The sequence below is a fragment of the Chelon labrosus genome (genome assembly GCF_963514085.1).
Source record: "Chelon labrosus genome assembly, chromosome: 22".
In the NCBI taxonomy this organism is placed as follows: Eukaryota; Metazoa; Chordata; class Actinopteri; order Mugiliformes; family Mugilidae; genus Chelon; species Chelon labrosus.
Genome location: NC_140355.1, coordinates 10064124 through 10078413, shown reverse-complemented (window position 1 = coordinate 10078413; position 14290 = coordinate 10064124). Strand labels below are relative to the sequence as shown.

Below are 14290 nucleotides of genomic sequence, written 5' to 3'. Positions count from 1 at the left end.
AGTTGATTATTACATGCCATGTCTGTTCAAAATGTTCATGACTATTAGGTGTACATATTTGATAAAATATTCTCTTCTCCAAATGTATTGGAACACTGAGGCCAATTCCTGATAGATGAATACGAGACGAGATCACCATTTCACCTTTTATTTTGAGGTATTTACATCTGGATCTGATACATAAGGTGAGCAAAAGTAATGGAACGGTTAGACTAAACTAAATCAAATTAAATAAATTGAGGCCGGACTCTGTACTTCTGTACTGCTTTTGTTCATGAAGTCTTCTGCTAACAACAACTTGTGATACTTTAATTCCTGCCCTCTGGAGGTTGTTGTGGATGTCACTAACAGTTGTTTTAGGCCATAAACGAGTCTGTTTTCTTAGTTGTGTGCCACATCTAGATTTAAATACCTGGAAATTAAAAGCTGAAATGCTGATGCCTTGTCTACATATTCATCCTTTAGTGTCAAACCCAAAAAAATTTAAGTCTACAGATAAAATAAATGAATTGACATCACTGTTGCAATACTTTAGGAAGGGTTAGGGTTAGGTGCGTAGTAGCTGTGAGAGCAACTACACCCTCCCGTCACTAGGAGGCGACACTACAATTAAGTGTTTGGGACTAATGTTACGTTCAATAACCTCTTTAAAATAGGATTCCCAGGTTTCAACTGATTTTATTTACAAAATGTCTTCTAAGTTATGAATATACTCCTGTATAGCATAATGTATACGATATGTAATCTACTGTGAGTATGCTGTTAAATTGATGCAAGATAATCTAGGATGTGTGGTTTTGGTGTCTGTTTTTCCGTATTCCTCAGATGGCAAGCGAACGCCGCATCAGTCAGTAAACATGGCGCCTGCCAAAAGACGCAACGTGAGTTCGGGAAAAACAACCAAACAAAGTGGAAAAAAGGCTAAAATCGACCCCAACAGCAGCGTCGAGCGTATAATTGAAAGCAAGAAGCACGCCAACGACGTGTTTGAACTTCTCGAGCTCCTTCAGGTATCGGTTCAACCATTTGTTAGCTCACCGGTACAGTATATGTACCGTTTAGCTAACGGTTAGCATTGTCCCAACGAAGCAAGTTGTGTCTCCTGAGTTAGTAAAGCATTTGACGACATGTTTTTTTTTAAACCCTACATGTTTTTGCAGTCAGAAAAGGAGAAGGATGTTGTCAATGCAGCCAGTGCCTGCTGCAAACTCTTCTGCACGTTGTTGGAGAGGAAAGAGATGTTCAGGGGTAAACTGCCTGAAGAGGACGAGGCGTTGACTGGTGAGTGAAGACTGATAATATAACATATAGTGACGAGGTCGATCCTGCACCTACAACTCATGACACTAATCGTATAACAATGAAACAACCCAAACCAAGTCAGATCTATTTATCCATTGCTCTGGGTCTGTTCTCGGCTCTTCTATGTCAGACTGCTCTGTTGTCACTCAAGCTGTAAATCACATCCTCAGTGTGTTCTGTGTCCTTTGGTCCAGGAGGGTACAGCGCTGAGGAGAAGTACCAGATGTTCATGCGACACCGCTACAACAGTTGTGTGGAGATTCTGCTTGAACATCTCAACCACGAGCTGCATGTCGTCAAGGTGAAAATAAGATTTGGATAAAGCGGTGCACAGAAGAGCAAGCAACTTAGAAAAGCCACGCAGTTCCTTTACTACACTTCTATCTAAGTTAATGGATGTCTATTACGTCAGTAGGTTTAGTCACTCTTTGTATTGCACAGATGGATGGCAGGTGTGATTAGGGTTCAGTGGTGTTACACTTCTGCAACTTTATGTTGAAGCTGCATCTGATCTGATGTACATGAGTCAGTAACTTCTGTTGTAATAGCAGCTGGTTAAGCTTAGGTCTAGACAGGTTTAATATTGCTAGAATCCTTGCCTTGCACACCATCTCAGGTCTGCCAATGCCATTTTACATTTGTCTTCACTGTTGCATATTTGTTTTGAACTGTATTTCACCATTATATAGAAATGAATGGATTCTTTTTAAATAAATACCTGTCTAAATACAGGAGAGTGCCCTGTGCTGCCTGATAAAGTTTGCAACAGCAGAAGGACGGTATCCTCTGGAGGACTTGGACTGGAGCGAGCATTACAGCTTCCCCAGGGAACTGATCCTGGTAGGATTTTTGTAATATCAACTATTTCTTTTCATTAAATCACAAGTTTAAACGCATTTTAAATGATCACATTTTTATGTCATGAGCGGCTCAGGCATCGTCTGGTTTTCCTTCTGTCACCAGGCAGTGGTGGAGAGACTTCTGTCTAAAACCGTGGACAACTCGCTGCTGATCTCCAGGTTCCAGGAGTTCCTTGAGATGGAGGATTTGCGGTATTATGTAATGAGCGCCATCCGCGAGAACGTGGGCCAAGTCATGGACAAAAGCAAGGGGGTAGGGAAACGCAAGATCCTGCAAATCCTGCTTTCTGTATTGTAAAATATCACTTGCCGTGCTAAATACAGCCTGCTCGTCCCTCCCAGGCGGTGTTGCCCGTATATCAGAACAATGCGTTCACCCTCATGTCTAACATCAGTATGCCGAGCCAGGAGTCGGAGCTGACGAACTTTATGGTCACACAGGAGGGTGAGATGTTCTTTTAAGTTGTCATAATGCTGTTGCGTGATTATATTTATTGTGACTGAGATGCTGAAGTGTTACCCTGTGTATGTGTGTGTTTTTTCAGCTAAGCATGAAGACTGGAAAGCTGCTAAACTGAATGTAAGTGAACTAGTTTTTATTCACATCTTCACATTAATGCTTGCTGATCAAGTGGTTAAATATTTCATCTCTCTACAGGAACACAAGCGTGTCTTTGAGAGGATGTGGCTCGGGTTCCTTAAGCATAAGGTAAATAATATCTATATTGAACAGATGATTTCTTGTCTGTTCACATCTCTGACAGTGTGCTGTTAGGTTTGAGCTTTGTCTCATTAATATTTCATCTCTCTACCGTAGCTGCCAAGCAGCATGTATAAAAAGATCTTGGTGATCCTCCACGACTCAATTTTGCCGCACATGAGCAAACCCACTCTGATGATTGACTTCTTGACTGCTGCCTATGAAGTCGGTAAGTTATGCGCTTAGCCCTGTAGTGACAAAGCCATGAAGGCATTTTCACATTTGGTCTCCGGAAGAAATATTGTTACTCTGCTGCCCTCAAGGGCCATGTTGATGGAAAGACACATTAACCTGTGTCTTTCTCTGACCCAGTCTGGAACCATGACACAGACAACGTGTGCTTTATTACAGATTGATGTAAAAGAAGAGCAAAACTGACTGAAGTGGAATTAATTAGATTAAACTTCACAAAGAAGCAAACAGCCCTTTTCTGCTGTACATTACGAATGTAAACACCCATTTTAAAGGCCCCGACACACCTAATTAACATCCATGAACTAGTGGAAACCAGGGGTAACATAAGTCTGTATTCTTCCTGCAAAAGAACCCACCCACTGGCTTTGACCGCCGATTCAGAATGCTCAGTCAGGCGAAAAAATCTGCTGACAGACTAGCGCCAGTGGTGTGTGACACACTACAAAAACTACGACCACAGACGCTCGACAATGGCCTGACATTGGCTGTCAGGCGACTGTCGGCTTAATGTCACGGCCTTAAGAAAATAAATGATATAGTTCTTGTGTATAGACTTGGGTTGTAAATAAATGTGGTCTGAGATGATCAATAAAAATAAAACCAGAATTCAGTTCTAGTGCACTAAGAGGCGTGAAGTCCTGCATTATTTAAAAGAAGGGCTGCAGTTTCAGTATTTGAAAGGTGGGTGAACTGCCTCTACATCCGATCAGCCTTTTCCGCAGCCCTGATATGTCATGTGTTTTTATTGGACAGGTGGGGCAATCAGTCTGTTGGCCCTCAACGGCCTTTTTGTCCTCATACATCAACACAACCTGTGAGTATCCTGTATCCTGTATATTAATTACAGTAAAATGTAGAAGAGATGTGACCACAGAGGCTCCATCTGGCATCTGTACTGGACAATAAAGATGTGTTGAATGACCTAAACACTGTGTGCCTTGTGCTTGCAGAGATTATCCTGATTTCTACAAGAAGTTGTATAATCTTCTGGAGCCTTCTGTTTTTCACGTGAAGTACAGAGCACGCTTTTTCCATCTGGCCAACATTTTCCTTAGCTCCAGGTAAAATTCACTGCTACAGATACTACCCATTGACGTCTGTATTTGCTAGCATAACCCCACATTGTGATTGCTGGTTACACAAAATCAAGTCAGCATTACGTTAACTGTGTGTTTCCGTTTGCCTTTAGTCACTTGCCCGTTTACTTAGTGGCTGCCTTTGCCAAACGCCTGGCTCGTCTGGCCCTCACAGCGCCACCTACAGCCCTTCTCATAGTGCTGCCCTTCATCTACAACCTGATCCGCCGCCACCCGTCCTGCAGAGTCCTTATTCACAAACCCAGCACGGAAGATGGTGAGTCTCAGTCAGATTGTTGTTTATAACAATTCAGGTAAAACCAGAATATATAAAGATGTTTGTTTGTGTTTGCTGTGACAGATCCTCTTGAGGACCCGTATCTAATGGATGAAGAGGATCCTACTCAGTGCTGTGCCTTGGAGAGCAGCTTGTGGGAAATTAAGGTGATGCTTTTGGATTCACAAATGAATTGTTTGAGACTCGGATGACCTCTGACCTATTAGTGACAAATGATCTTTTTTTCTTTTTGAAAGCAAGATGAAGAAATGTGACTTTGAACCTTCAAAATAACACCTTCTCTTTTCGCCTTTTCTGCAGACGCTGCAGAAGCATTTCCACCCAGACGTGGCCAAAGCTGCCATGTTGATCAACAAACCCCTGTCCGATCAGGAGGATGACATAAGTGAGGTGCTGGAGATAACAACATATGAGGTAACGTTACACTTTCACTATCTACTTTCCTCCTCTTGCTCTTCTTGATTCTTCTTAATTTGAATAAAACGTCCCACGTTCTTATCTACAGATAATGGAGAGGGACCTGAAGCCGGTCAAGCGTGTCCCACTGGAGTTTGAAACTGCCACACAGTTACTGAAAGGAGGGGGAGATGTGTTAGGGCAGCACTTCTGTCTGGTTTAAAACAAGTAAAAACAAAACTTTTCTCAACCAATTCAGGCTGAATGTTTATAGCAGCTTGGACTTATCACTCACGTCTGTTCAGGAAGCGACAGCTACATCAACAGCATCAAGAAGAACAAAAGATTTGTGTTTTTATGTTTTTTTTAAAGTGTCTTTCTCCGTGACTGTCGATGTCCTTGATGCGTCCTTCAACGTCAATAAAAATCTTTTTCAGATTTGATTGGTTTTGTTTCTATTTAGCACATTTATTTTTTTATGAAATCTGTCACAGTTATTATTAAATGTAGACATTGAAGCTTTTGCTCCGTTTGCAGTCTCTTTGTTGCAAGCCACAACATTAAAACCACTGACAGGAGAAGTAAAAAACATTGACCATCTTGTGACAATACAATGTTCTGCTGGGAAACTTCTGGACCTGGCATTTGTGTGGATGTTACTTAGACATGTACCACCCACAATAGACCAGACCAGGCACCCCCACCCCATGGCAATGACACTTTTTGATGGCAGAAGTAGTGTCATTGCCAAACTGGTCAAGTATCTGTGAGATGCACTGGAACAAACCCGACCCACAGGAAGGTGGTTTTAATGTTATACCTGAGCGTTGTAGATCACCTTTTCACATAGCCTAGACTCTTGTTTTGATTTTTTTTTATGTTAATTACATTCATTTTATGCTATGCCTGATCGGTGTAAGCAGAAACCCACAGGGGCTTCCATTTATTGCAGTGTCCTATAGTTCACCAGCATTCCTCAAGGTTAACTACTAAACGGATGCGGCCAAGATCCCTCCCCATACAGGTGAGAGGCTGGCCTTAAATGCTCTTTTTCCATCTCCCGTTCATATTTCATCCTCTCGTTAAATGTGCCATATGGCCACGCAGCAGGCAGCCCTGGGTACAAGAACGCTGCGAGAGAAAACTCTGAATCATAACTGACTTCTGTTTCTAAAGAGCAAGCCGTAATGGGACGAAGCTATCCAGACATGTACCTACAGACGGGCATGCACGCACGCTCCGAGTGACTACAGAGTCTGCAGTGAATGTCCCTGCTTTTTTTTTTTTTTTTTTTGGCTCAGTGTTATGTATGTGTTTTTAATTTTTGTATGCTTTATTACTGAGGAATACGAAACGGGAACGACACCACAGTTTGGTGAAAGTGGGGAAAGTGAGAAGACTGCAAAGCAAGATCTCTGTGAAGAGGATGAGAGAAGCTGAAGGCCATCTGTTATTAAGGTAAGAACAGTGGAATTAGCTTCTCTGAGATGCTTTAAAGTGATGCTTGATGGGTGACAGCACCATACAGGTTTGGTCATAATCTTTTTTTTTTTTGAGAGACAAAAGTTTTCTCTGGTTGCTGAAACTCTTCGGCAGGTACACAGGAGGTCAACATTGCTGAAACTCTTCAGCAACCACAGCTGCTACTGTTGTAAAGCATTATTTCAACTATTACAATGAAGCCGAGTTGTTCATCAATCTTTTTTTTTTTTCTCAGAATCAAGATCATCTATTGTACATGCAGTCACAGTAGTAGTAAACAAATGTCTTCCTCGGAGTAAGATGATGCTTTGAAATAAAGCAGCGATATCATAGAATTAATCAAAGTAATGGCATGATTGATTAGTTAATGGGTAGATGGCACTGAGAACCCCCATCCAGGCCTGGGTTGTGACGTAGACGCAGCTCTCCCCTTGTCATTTTGACAAAGCTCTGATAGGGATACTTTGGCATCGGCGAATGTTCGCAGAGGTCTTGGCAGGACGGGACATTTCTGCACAAAATCTGCTGGACTCCAGGGCTTTGTGGGCTGTTGTTGTGTCTGTCCTCCGCCTCCACAGTCCCCTGTGAGGAAATAGAAGCTGTCCAAGGTGAGTCAGCGCAGAGAATCTGTTGGAGCATTTGGCCGGGCCGGTAAGGAAGACACATCACTAAATGAATCACACTCATGCCGTCTTTGTGCACTAATACTGGCACTGTTATGTAGGTCGTATCCAAAAAGCACCTTTTGACCATATCTTGTTGTGCAGTTGCTAGTTATTACCAAAGAATCGCATTAATCTAAAAGACACAAAAAACCCCAGATGAAATCAGACACTCCGGCTTGTATTATGAAGCCGCATTAGCGTCAGATAAGTCAAATCTCCAGAGGCACAAGGAGCATTAACCTTCTCAACCCCTACATGTGTCCGCGCTCTGCATTGTGGTCACTGCGAATACAGTATCCTCGTGTTGCAAGTAAGAGTGTGTTTGCACAAAGGTACACAGGAGGTCAACATTGACGGGGATTTAGCGGCAACTGATAAAAGCTGATGTTTTTTTCCATGCCGCCCCTCCCACCCTCCCACACACACGCATCATTGTGTTGCTGTGATACAGTAATCCTCTCTTATGTAACTGAGTGGATCCCTCTCTCTCTCTCCCTCCCTCTCTCACTGAACCCATACACATGCACATGGGCACACTCACACGTACGTATCAATCACACCAGTCAGCAGCTACATGTGGACGAACTGATGCAGGCAACAAAGTGAAACTGGGATAGTTCAATTTGACTCTTGAACATGTTGACTTTACTGCCAGTGATTGATTATGTAGCTAAAAATGAATGGACAGGAAGCAAGTTATGTGCTTTTTTTAATGAAAGAAGATGAAAGAGCTGTACAGTAAGTGCCAAAAGTTCATTGTTAGATTTACCAGTGCTCGTAGTGTGCAGTATACATTTTATTTGTTGTTTTATGCAAAAATTTCCAGTTGCATGTTTTTCTTGGTAATATGTGGTAATAAAATAGAATTAAACATTCTCCATGATATACATGTTTATTAATCACAGTTTCTGTTATCATTTGCTTGAAATTTTTGCTATATTGGTTGATGGATCTAGTGTATAAGGTATATTGTTTTGGGAAAAGTGAAGATGACACACAGGAAAATAAGAATAAAGAATAAATGGTAAACAAACAATGCTAAATGTGCTCAATGTCCTGCATTCAAATATATTGTTCTGCAATGAGCCAGAAACTTTACTGAATAACAGAAATATAACAACAGTATTTAATTTTCATGCATTATATTCTGCAAAGAATATGCAAAAGTTTGCATGCAATGCTTTCCTGTGAAAGTTTGTCAAAATAAAGTGTGAATCTGATCCAGATTCTGATGTACCTCTAAATTCTCAAGTAAACCACCTGTACAAAATATTCCTTCCCCAAAACCACAGTAAGTGTTGTGTTAAGTACTGAGTGTATTTCATCATGTTCTGTGTATCTGCATATGGCGTATTTGGTGTATTAATTACAGTGTGTTGTTTTGAGGTGCGAGTATCGTGTGAGGTTTGCGTTCAGTGTGTAACCTCTGATTGGTTTTTGCAGGTGATAATGCGGGATCACACGTCCGGCCCTAATGTGGAGGATCTGCTGAGACGGTCTCAGATGGAGTTACAGTGGATCCAGAGACAGCTGGCCATGATCGCTGCCAGGAATATACACCATCACCACCTGCACGCCAAGGGCAAGGTAACGTTGTACTGCTTGCTGTAGGCCTGTGTTCTTAGTGCTGCTATTGCCTCCACAGTAAACCATAGTCTTAGGGGACGTCAGTCTTAACCTTTGTCTTGGTAAAATGGGGTCCATGTTTTTGAATATTTGATAAAATCTCATTGGATCATTGGATCTGTGATTTTAGACACCAACCTTGCTCTGAACAACTAGTGAAACAAATATGCTATGCAAAAAGTACACAGGACAATGAGGGCGAGCAGTGACTTAGGCTGAACTTCCGCTCTGTATTGTCTGTATTGCTGTCTTCGATGGATGACTCACTGAGCCTTGGTTGATGGACTTATCATACTGCAAGTTACACATGGTGATTACCTATTGGTACTCAAAGCACTGTACAGTTACAGTGACACATCTACCCATTTGCCACTTGGAGCAACTGCGGGTTCAGTGTCTTGCTCAAGGACTTTCGGCATGTGACATGTTCCGGGGATCAAACCTCTAAACCTCTGGTTTGTGGACATGATAGTTACTCTGAACTGGGTTGTATTTCATTATTTCTTTGTACTTTCCACATATACACTAGATTTCTAAATAACATTAAGAATATCACTCTGTACAATAATGCTTATCCTGCCTATAAAAAATCATATTCTCACCCTTTTGATGAAAATATTCTGTTACCAACATAAAATGGACGCATTTGTTATTACTTCGCTGGAGAGGACGTCTGAGAATAAAGCACAAAATTTAAAGGGGACGTATTATGCGCATTTCCAGCTTTACTTTTTTTCATTCCGTTACTCCATTTAAGTCGCTTTGCATCATCTGTAGTCCAAACTAAATCCATTTTTATCTCATAATGGCCTTTTATACAGCCACTCACTCAACGATGTTGAAACTGTCTGAAACAAGCAGCTGCTGTCGCTTTAAGGCCCTCCCCCCTTCTCTAAAAGCCCACTTTCTTCTAATTGGCCATTGTTGTGGAATCCTTTGCTTGTGAACACTCGCCCACTTGTTGTTGTGGAAAAAACTGAGTAAAATTATTTCTAGTCCTTTATTTTTCTGCTAGTGGCAACCTCTCAGATCCATCTGTACTTATCTGAGCATGAATCCCATGTGGAATATAAGAGAAGACGACAGGGGTATTCACAGCAACAAAGATTACAACAGGGTGTCTCCGTTTGGTAAATATTAAATATCATTACTGCTTATTATGTGACATTTAATGATGGTTATTTGTACGCCAGAGTAAATTAAATGACTGTAATTTAGCTTAAGTGCACTGTTTTGTGCAAAAGTGTGGCTACAAGAACCAAGAAAACTGTAGCATGACTCTACTGTGCTCTACCTGGAGCAAATGACTACTGTATATAAAGAGAAGAAGAAGTTATTTGAGCGGACTGAATCCTCAACTTTTGTCTCAAAGGGATTACTTTTTTACCACATTATATAAAACTTGTTTAAAATCTGACACAGTGTTATTTATCATTTATGAGAGCAAAGCTTTTAGATCTGATCCAGCTCTAACAGAGCTCCATCTCTCCCTTCCTAGTGTAACATTAGATGAATGTTTTAATAGTTTTTTGCCACATTTCTGATGAAATATTTACATTATATAAGCGAGACCATGAGATGCCATTAAACAGAAACTTTGACCAGACATTTAGCTCATCATACACTGTAAAAATGTAAAAACATCCAACTAGAATTTTAAAAATGTCAACCTAATTTAAATAGCTCTGCAGTGGTGAGTTTTTTCCCATTTATTTCCTTATCCGTGGAGCACATGAGCAAAAAGTTAATGTAAGACATGATCTTGACATTTGTGTTCACTCTGAAGATTGTTTAATCTCATTCCTGCTGTGCTCTTACAGCCGTTACACTTGTTAGTTAACAAATGCACACGTCTGCTGCTGCGTTTTTAACTCTTCTTCTTAACTTTTATTGTAACTGGCATGCCATTGTGATTTAGACTGGCTGCCCTGCACTTACAATTTAGAGACTGCATCTTAAGCTCTCTCATCCTGTAGAGTTGCTGTTTCAAACCTTTAATAAATACGGCCAGAAGAGGACAGCAATCCAATTGCAAATATTAGCTGAGAAAGATGCCGGGCTGTGACGTGGTTTGAAGGTAGCAGCTTGTTTAAATAGTTAAATGACGCCGCCTTCAGCTATTTGCATATTTAAAGGGGTCACTGCCTGTTTCTGCCCAATCCGGTTTCCATCTGTTCCCGAACCGCTGTCTCGCAGGGCTTCATGTCAGGCCTGCAAACCAATTCACTGCAGGAGTAATGCGTCCACGGCGAAGATGGAGCAGACAGTGAGCAAGTGTTGCTAGGCAACAGAGTGGAACGGCGCGTACGTTGTGCTTTCTCCTCTCACTCACGCTCACTTAGTGTCTCCTTCTTTCTGTCCTCTCCTCCATTCTGTCCTGCGCCTCGGCCTCTGTGTTAAACACAGTTATCGACAGGATACACCGAGTTCCCTGCTGCTGATGTAACCTCACTAAAACCGCAGCGCTCATTTAATTTGAGCCCTCTCAGGGATTTAGGGGAGGCGAAGAGAGCAACGGGATGCTTGTGTGTGAAAAGTTGCAATGGGGATAGCTGGACACAGAAATAGCTGAAGCATTATGACATACTGTACATGTGATATAGTATTGTGTCCTGTGTATGTAAGGCTGGGCCATAACCGTAAAGTCAGGGCCATTTTTATTTAGTAATTAACTTAATACAAGTAAAACAAAATGTCTTTAAAACATCATCAGTACTGTTGTTGTGCTATAGAATGACTTGTGCATAAGAATTTAGACATTTAAAGTGATTTAAACACTCTTGGGAATTACTTCATATCTACATACACTGATCAGCCACAACATTACAACCACTGACACAAGAAGTAAATAACAGTCATCATTTTGTGACAATACAATGTTCTCCTGGGAAACCTTTGAACCTGGCATTCGTGTGGATGTTACTTAGACATGTACCACCCACCTAGACCAGACCAGGCAGACCCACCCCATAGCAATGACACTCCTTTATGGCAGCAGCCATTCCCAGCAGGATGCAGCCTGACACAGGCACACACACAAAAACGCTTTAGGAAAAACTAAAAAAAAAAACATGAAAGACAGCACAATGTGTTGACCTGGCCTCCAAATTCACTAGATCCCAAACTGAGGTCCCTCCCCTCAACCCAAAGGACCCAAAGGCCCCCACTAACATCATTCTGTTACCAGACACCACAGGACACCCTCAGAAGGCCCATGTCCATTCTCTGATGAGTCACAACTGTTTTGGAGGCACAAGGGAGACCTACACAATATTAGGAAGGTGGTCATAATGTTATGCCTGATCGGTGTATGTGTGGGAAGGAGTAATGTATGTTATTCCTCCTGGCAGCAAAATAGAAAACTATTACAGCCTGTTTGTTATAAAGTAAGACGCAGATCAGACAGTGATGCTGGATCATGATCTGCTCTTTTCCAGGAAGGGCAAATATCCAGAGGTAGAAAATGTCCTGTCTATGATGCAGTGTTTTCTGCTTATCAGATTTGCACATCCCATTTAAATGAAAGCTGCTGGGCACCTCAGTCATATCTGGTGTTTTTGTTCAGTTCAGGGTGTGCACACGTTTGTGAATGACAGACGGAGACAGAAAAAGAGGTGGAGCTTGCAGCACAACTGAAGGAAGGAGCAGGAATGGTTAACAGGTTCAGGGATGGGACAGACAGAGTGTGTGTGTGTGTGTGTGTGTGTGTGTGTATGTGTCTGTCTGCCTGTGTGTGTGATAAAGTGCCAGCAAGGTAGCTGTTTGCAGTTAGGCTTTCACTATTAGGCTGATGCCATCAGCCAGCTGCAGCTGCGCACAGACTGGGCCGGCTATTAAAGCTGCAGATTGGAAACGCTCATTGCAGCTGAACACACATGCACTCATGCATACATGTGTACACACGCGGACATGTCGCCTCTGCCTTCGCTGCCAGTTTGTGATGTGATGGGAACGGAGGACAGTCATTTTGGGACAAAGAGGGTGCTGCCTTTAAGGTAGGGACATTGGTATTACTAAATCTGCTAAAACACAATCTCTGCTGACTAGCATTGATGTCTCTCTGAAATTATATATTATGGATAGAAGAATACCTTTTAACAGTAGTGAGTAATTATGAGTTATTTCTTTCTGAATCCCCCTTCACTATAAAAAGCAATTGCTAGGGTGGACAAATGTTGCTTAATGGCCTTGAAAATACTGGTTCCCTTTTTGAAAATCTCTTTAATGCTAAGTCTGTAGCTGTACATCCACGACAGACATGCACCAGACACCACTGGTGCAAGTCTTACACTCACACACCAGATGGCGATATGACAATTTATTTAAATTACTCCTGGTCCAAATAAGGTTACCTCTGGGTATCCTGGCGGCTCGGTTGACTGAGCACCTGCCACTTAACCACAGTGCCCTTGGTTCAAATCCAGCCCCTACCATGCTGCTCTCCTAATCCACCCCCCTGCGTCCTTTTAACACAAGTCTTCCCACAAAGCAGAAATTCCATAAATGAATCCCAGAAAGTTTGCTTTTATTAAACGAACCCGTGAATGAAAGCACGCAACATCTGTTTGCGTCGTGGTGAATTAAAATCGTTAGCTATTAATTACTGGACAATGGGAGGGGAGGCAAACTGTGCAGGACAATAAAGTCGTAAAAAGCCCCTATTACATAATTATATCCTGCAACGTCTTAATAGCCACCCACATTATCTGCTTTGGTTAACTAACAGTCACTCCAGCCTCCAGTTGCTGTAGGGTTTATAAATGGATAATCCGTTCGCTTTATACTTACCACTGGCGTTGTCAGCACTTTTGTGCAGGTCTGGCAATCCATAGAAATTAAGTTACCGCTATGTTTTTTTCATTATAGAGGGTGAGAGGGTTCCACATTTGACGTTGCTATGAACAATTTGTTTTTAAACTGTTATTTTACTGAATTTCAGAGTAGTGCGTGGCTCCTGGTCTCTGTCCCCTTTTAATGCGAGCTTCAGAAGGCTTTCTGAAATGTGTCCAGTAAATCAAGGTTAAATCTCTTGGTTTGTTGCAGTGCACACACGCATTACAACACCCTTGGCACACTTGGATTCTCAGTATCTCAGCTTTAAAAAACAAAGCAACTGCATTTGCTGGAGTATCTTCACAAAGTCTAAAAAATCTAAAAAGAGACTTATTCATGAAGCTGTTTGGCTGAGAGATGAAGCCCAGTTGATTCGGCTACATACTTTGGTGCACTTCCATCTTCCCTAGTTTTGGCCATGGGGAACTGTGGGACAACCCCGTAAGCTACGCACCTAACCTACGCCGGTGCAAGTCATTTATAATTGTGCGCTGGTCAGTCTGGCTTGCTCTGTAAAAACACAACCCAAATGCTAGTTGGCACTGTGTCTTTTTTGTGCAAGCTAGGTTAATTTTGGTTTCTACTTCCTGCTTCACTTTCATCAATGGCGACTGAAACCCTTTACAGAAGACAAGTCATAAAAATGTTTGTATCTCTGAACCTCCTCAGTGGTTTCCTAAAGTGGAAACATACTACTACCAAGAGGAGCAAACACAGCTCTTGCAGTCTGCGTTGCTGTGGCGAGCTGCACGTCGGCACGCTAGGGTCTGCGTATGCGTCAAATTGAGACAGAAGTC

General features: G+C 41.9%; 2 protein-coding genes across 2 annotated transcripts in view; both read left to right on the top strand.

The window, feature by feature from the left end:
• The first annotated feature begins 728 nt into the window (after positions 1-728).
• noc4l (nucleolar complex associated 4 homolog) lies at positions 729-5330 on the top strand. The gene is made up of 15 exons (XM_084571916.1): positions 729-1010; positions 1161-1281; positions 1497-1603; positions 2035-2142; positions 2266-2415; positions 2505-2607; positions 2708-2742; positions 2821-2871; positions 2980-3091; positions 3871-3931; positions 4068-4178; positions 4307-4470; positions 4555-4637; positions 4792-4905; positions 4997-5330. The coding sequence occupies exons 1-15, from the start codon at positions 771-773 to the stop codon at positions 5108-5110; spliced, it is 1674 nt and encodes a 557-aa protein (XP_084428042.1). The 5' UTR covers positions 729-770; the 3' UTR covers positions 5111-5330.
• Positions 5331-8187: 2857 nt separating this feature from the next.
• rimbp2a (RIMS binding protein 2a) overlaps positions 8188-14290 on the top strand; it is a gene marked incomplete at its 3' end in the record, with an annotated part of 61340 nt that continues 55237 nt past the window's right edge. The window contains exon 1 of the mRNA XM_084572086.1: positions 8188-8621. Coding sequence (XP_084428212.1) covers positions 8361-8621 — 261 coding nt within the window. The 5' untranslated portion in view covers positions 8188-8360. The remainder of the gene's footprint in view (positions 8622-14290) is intronic.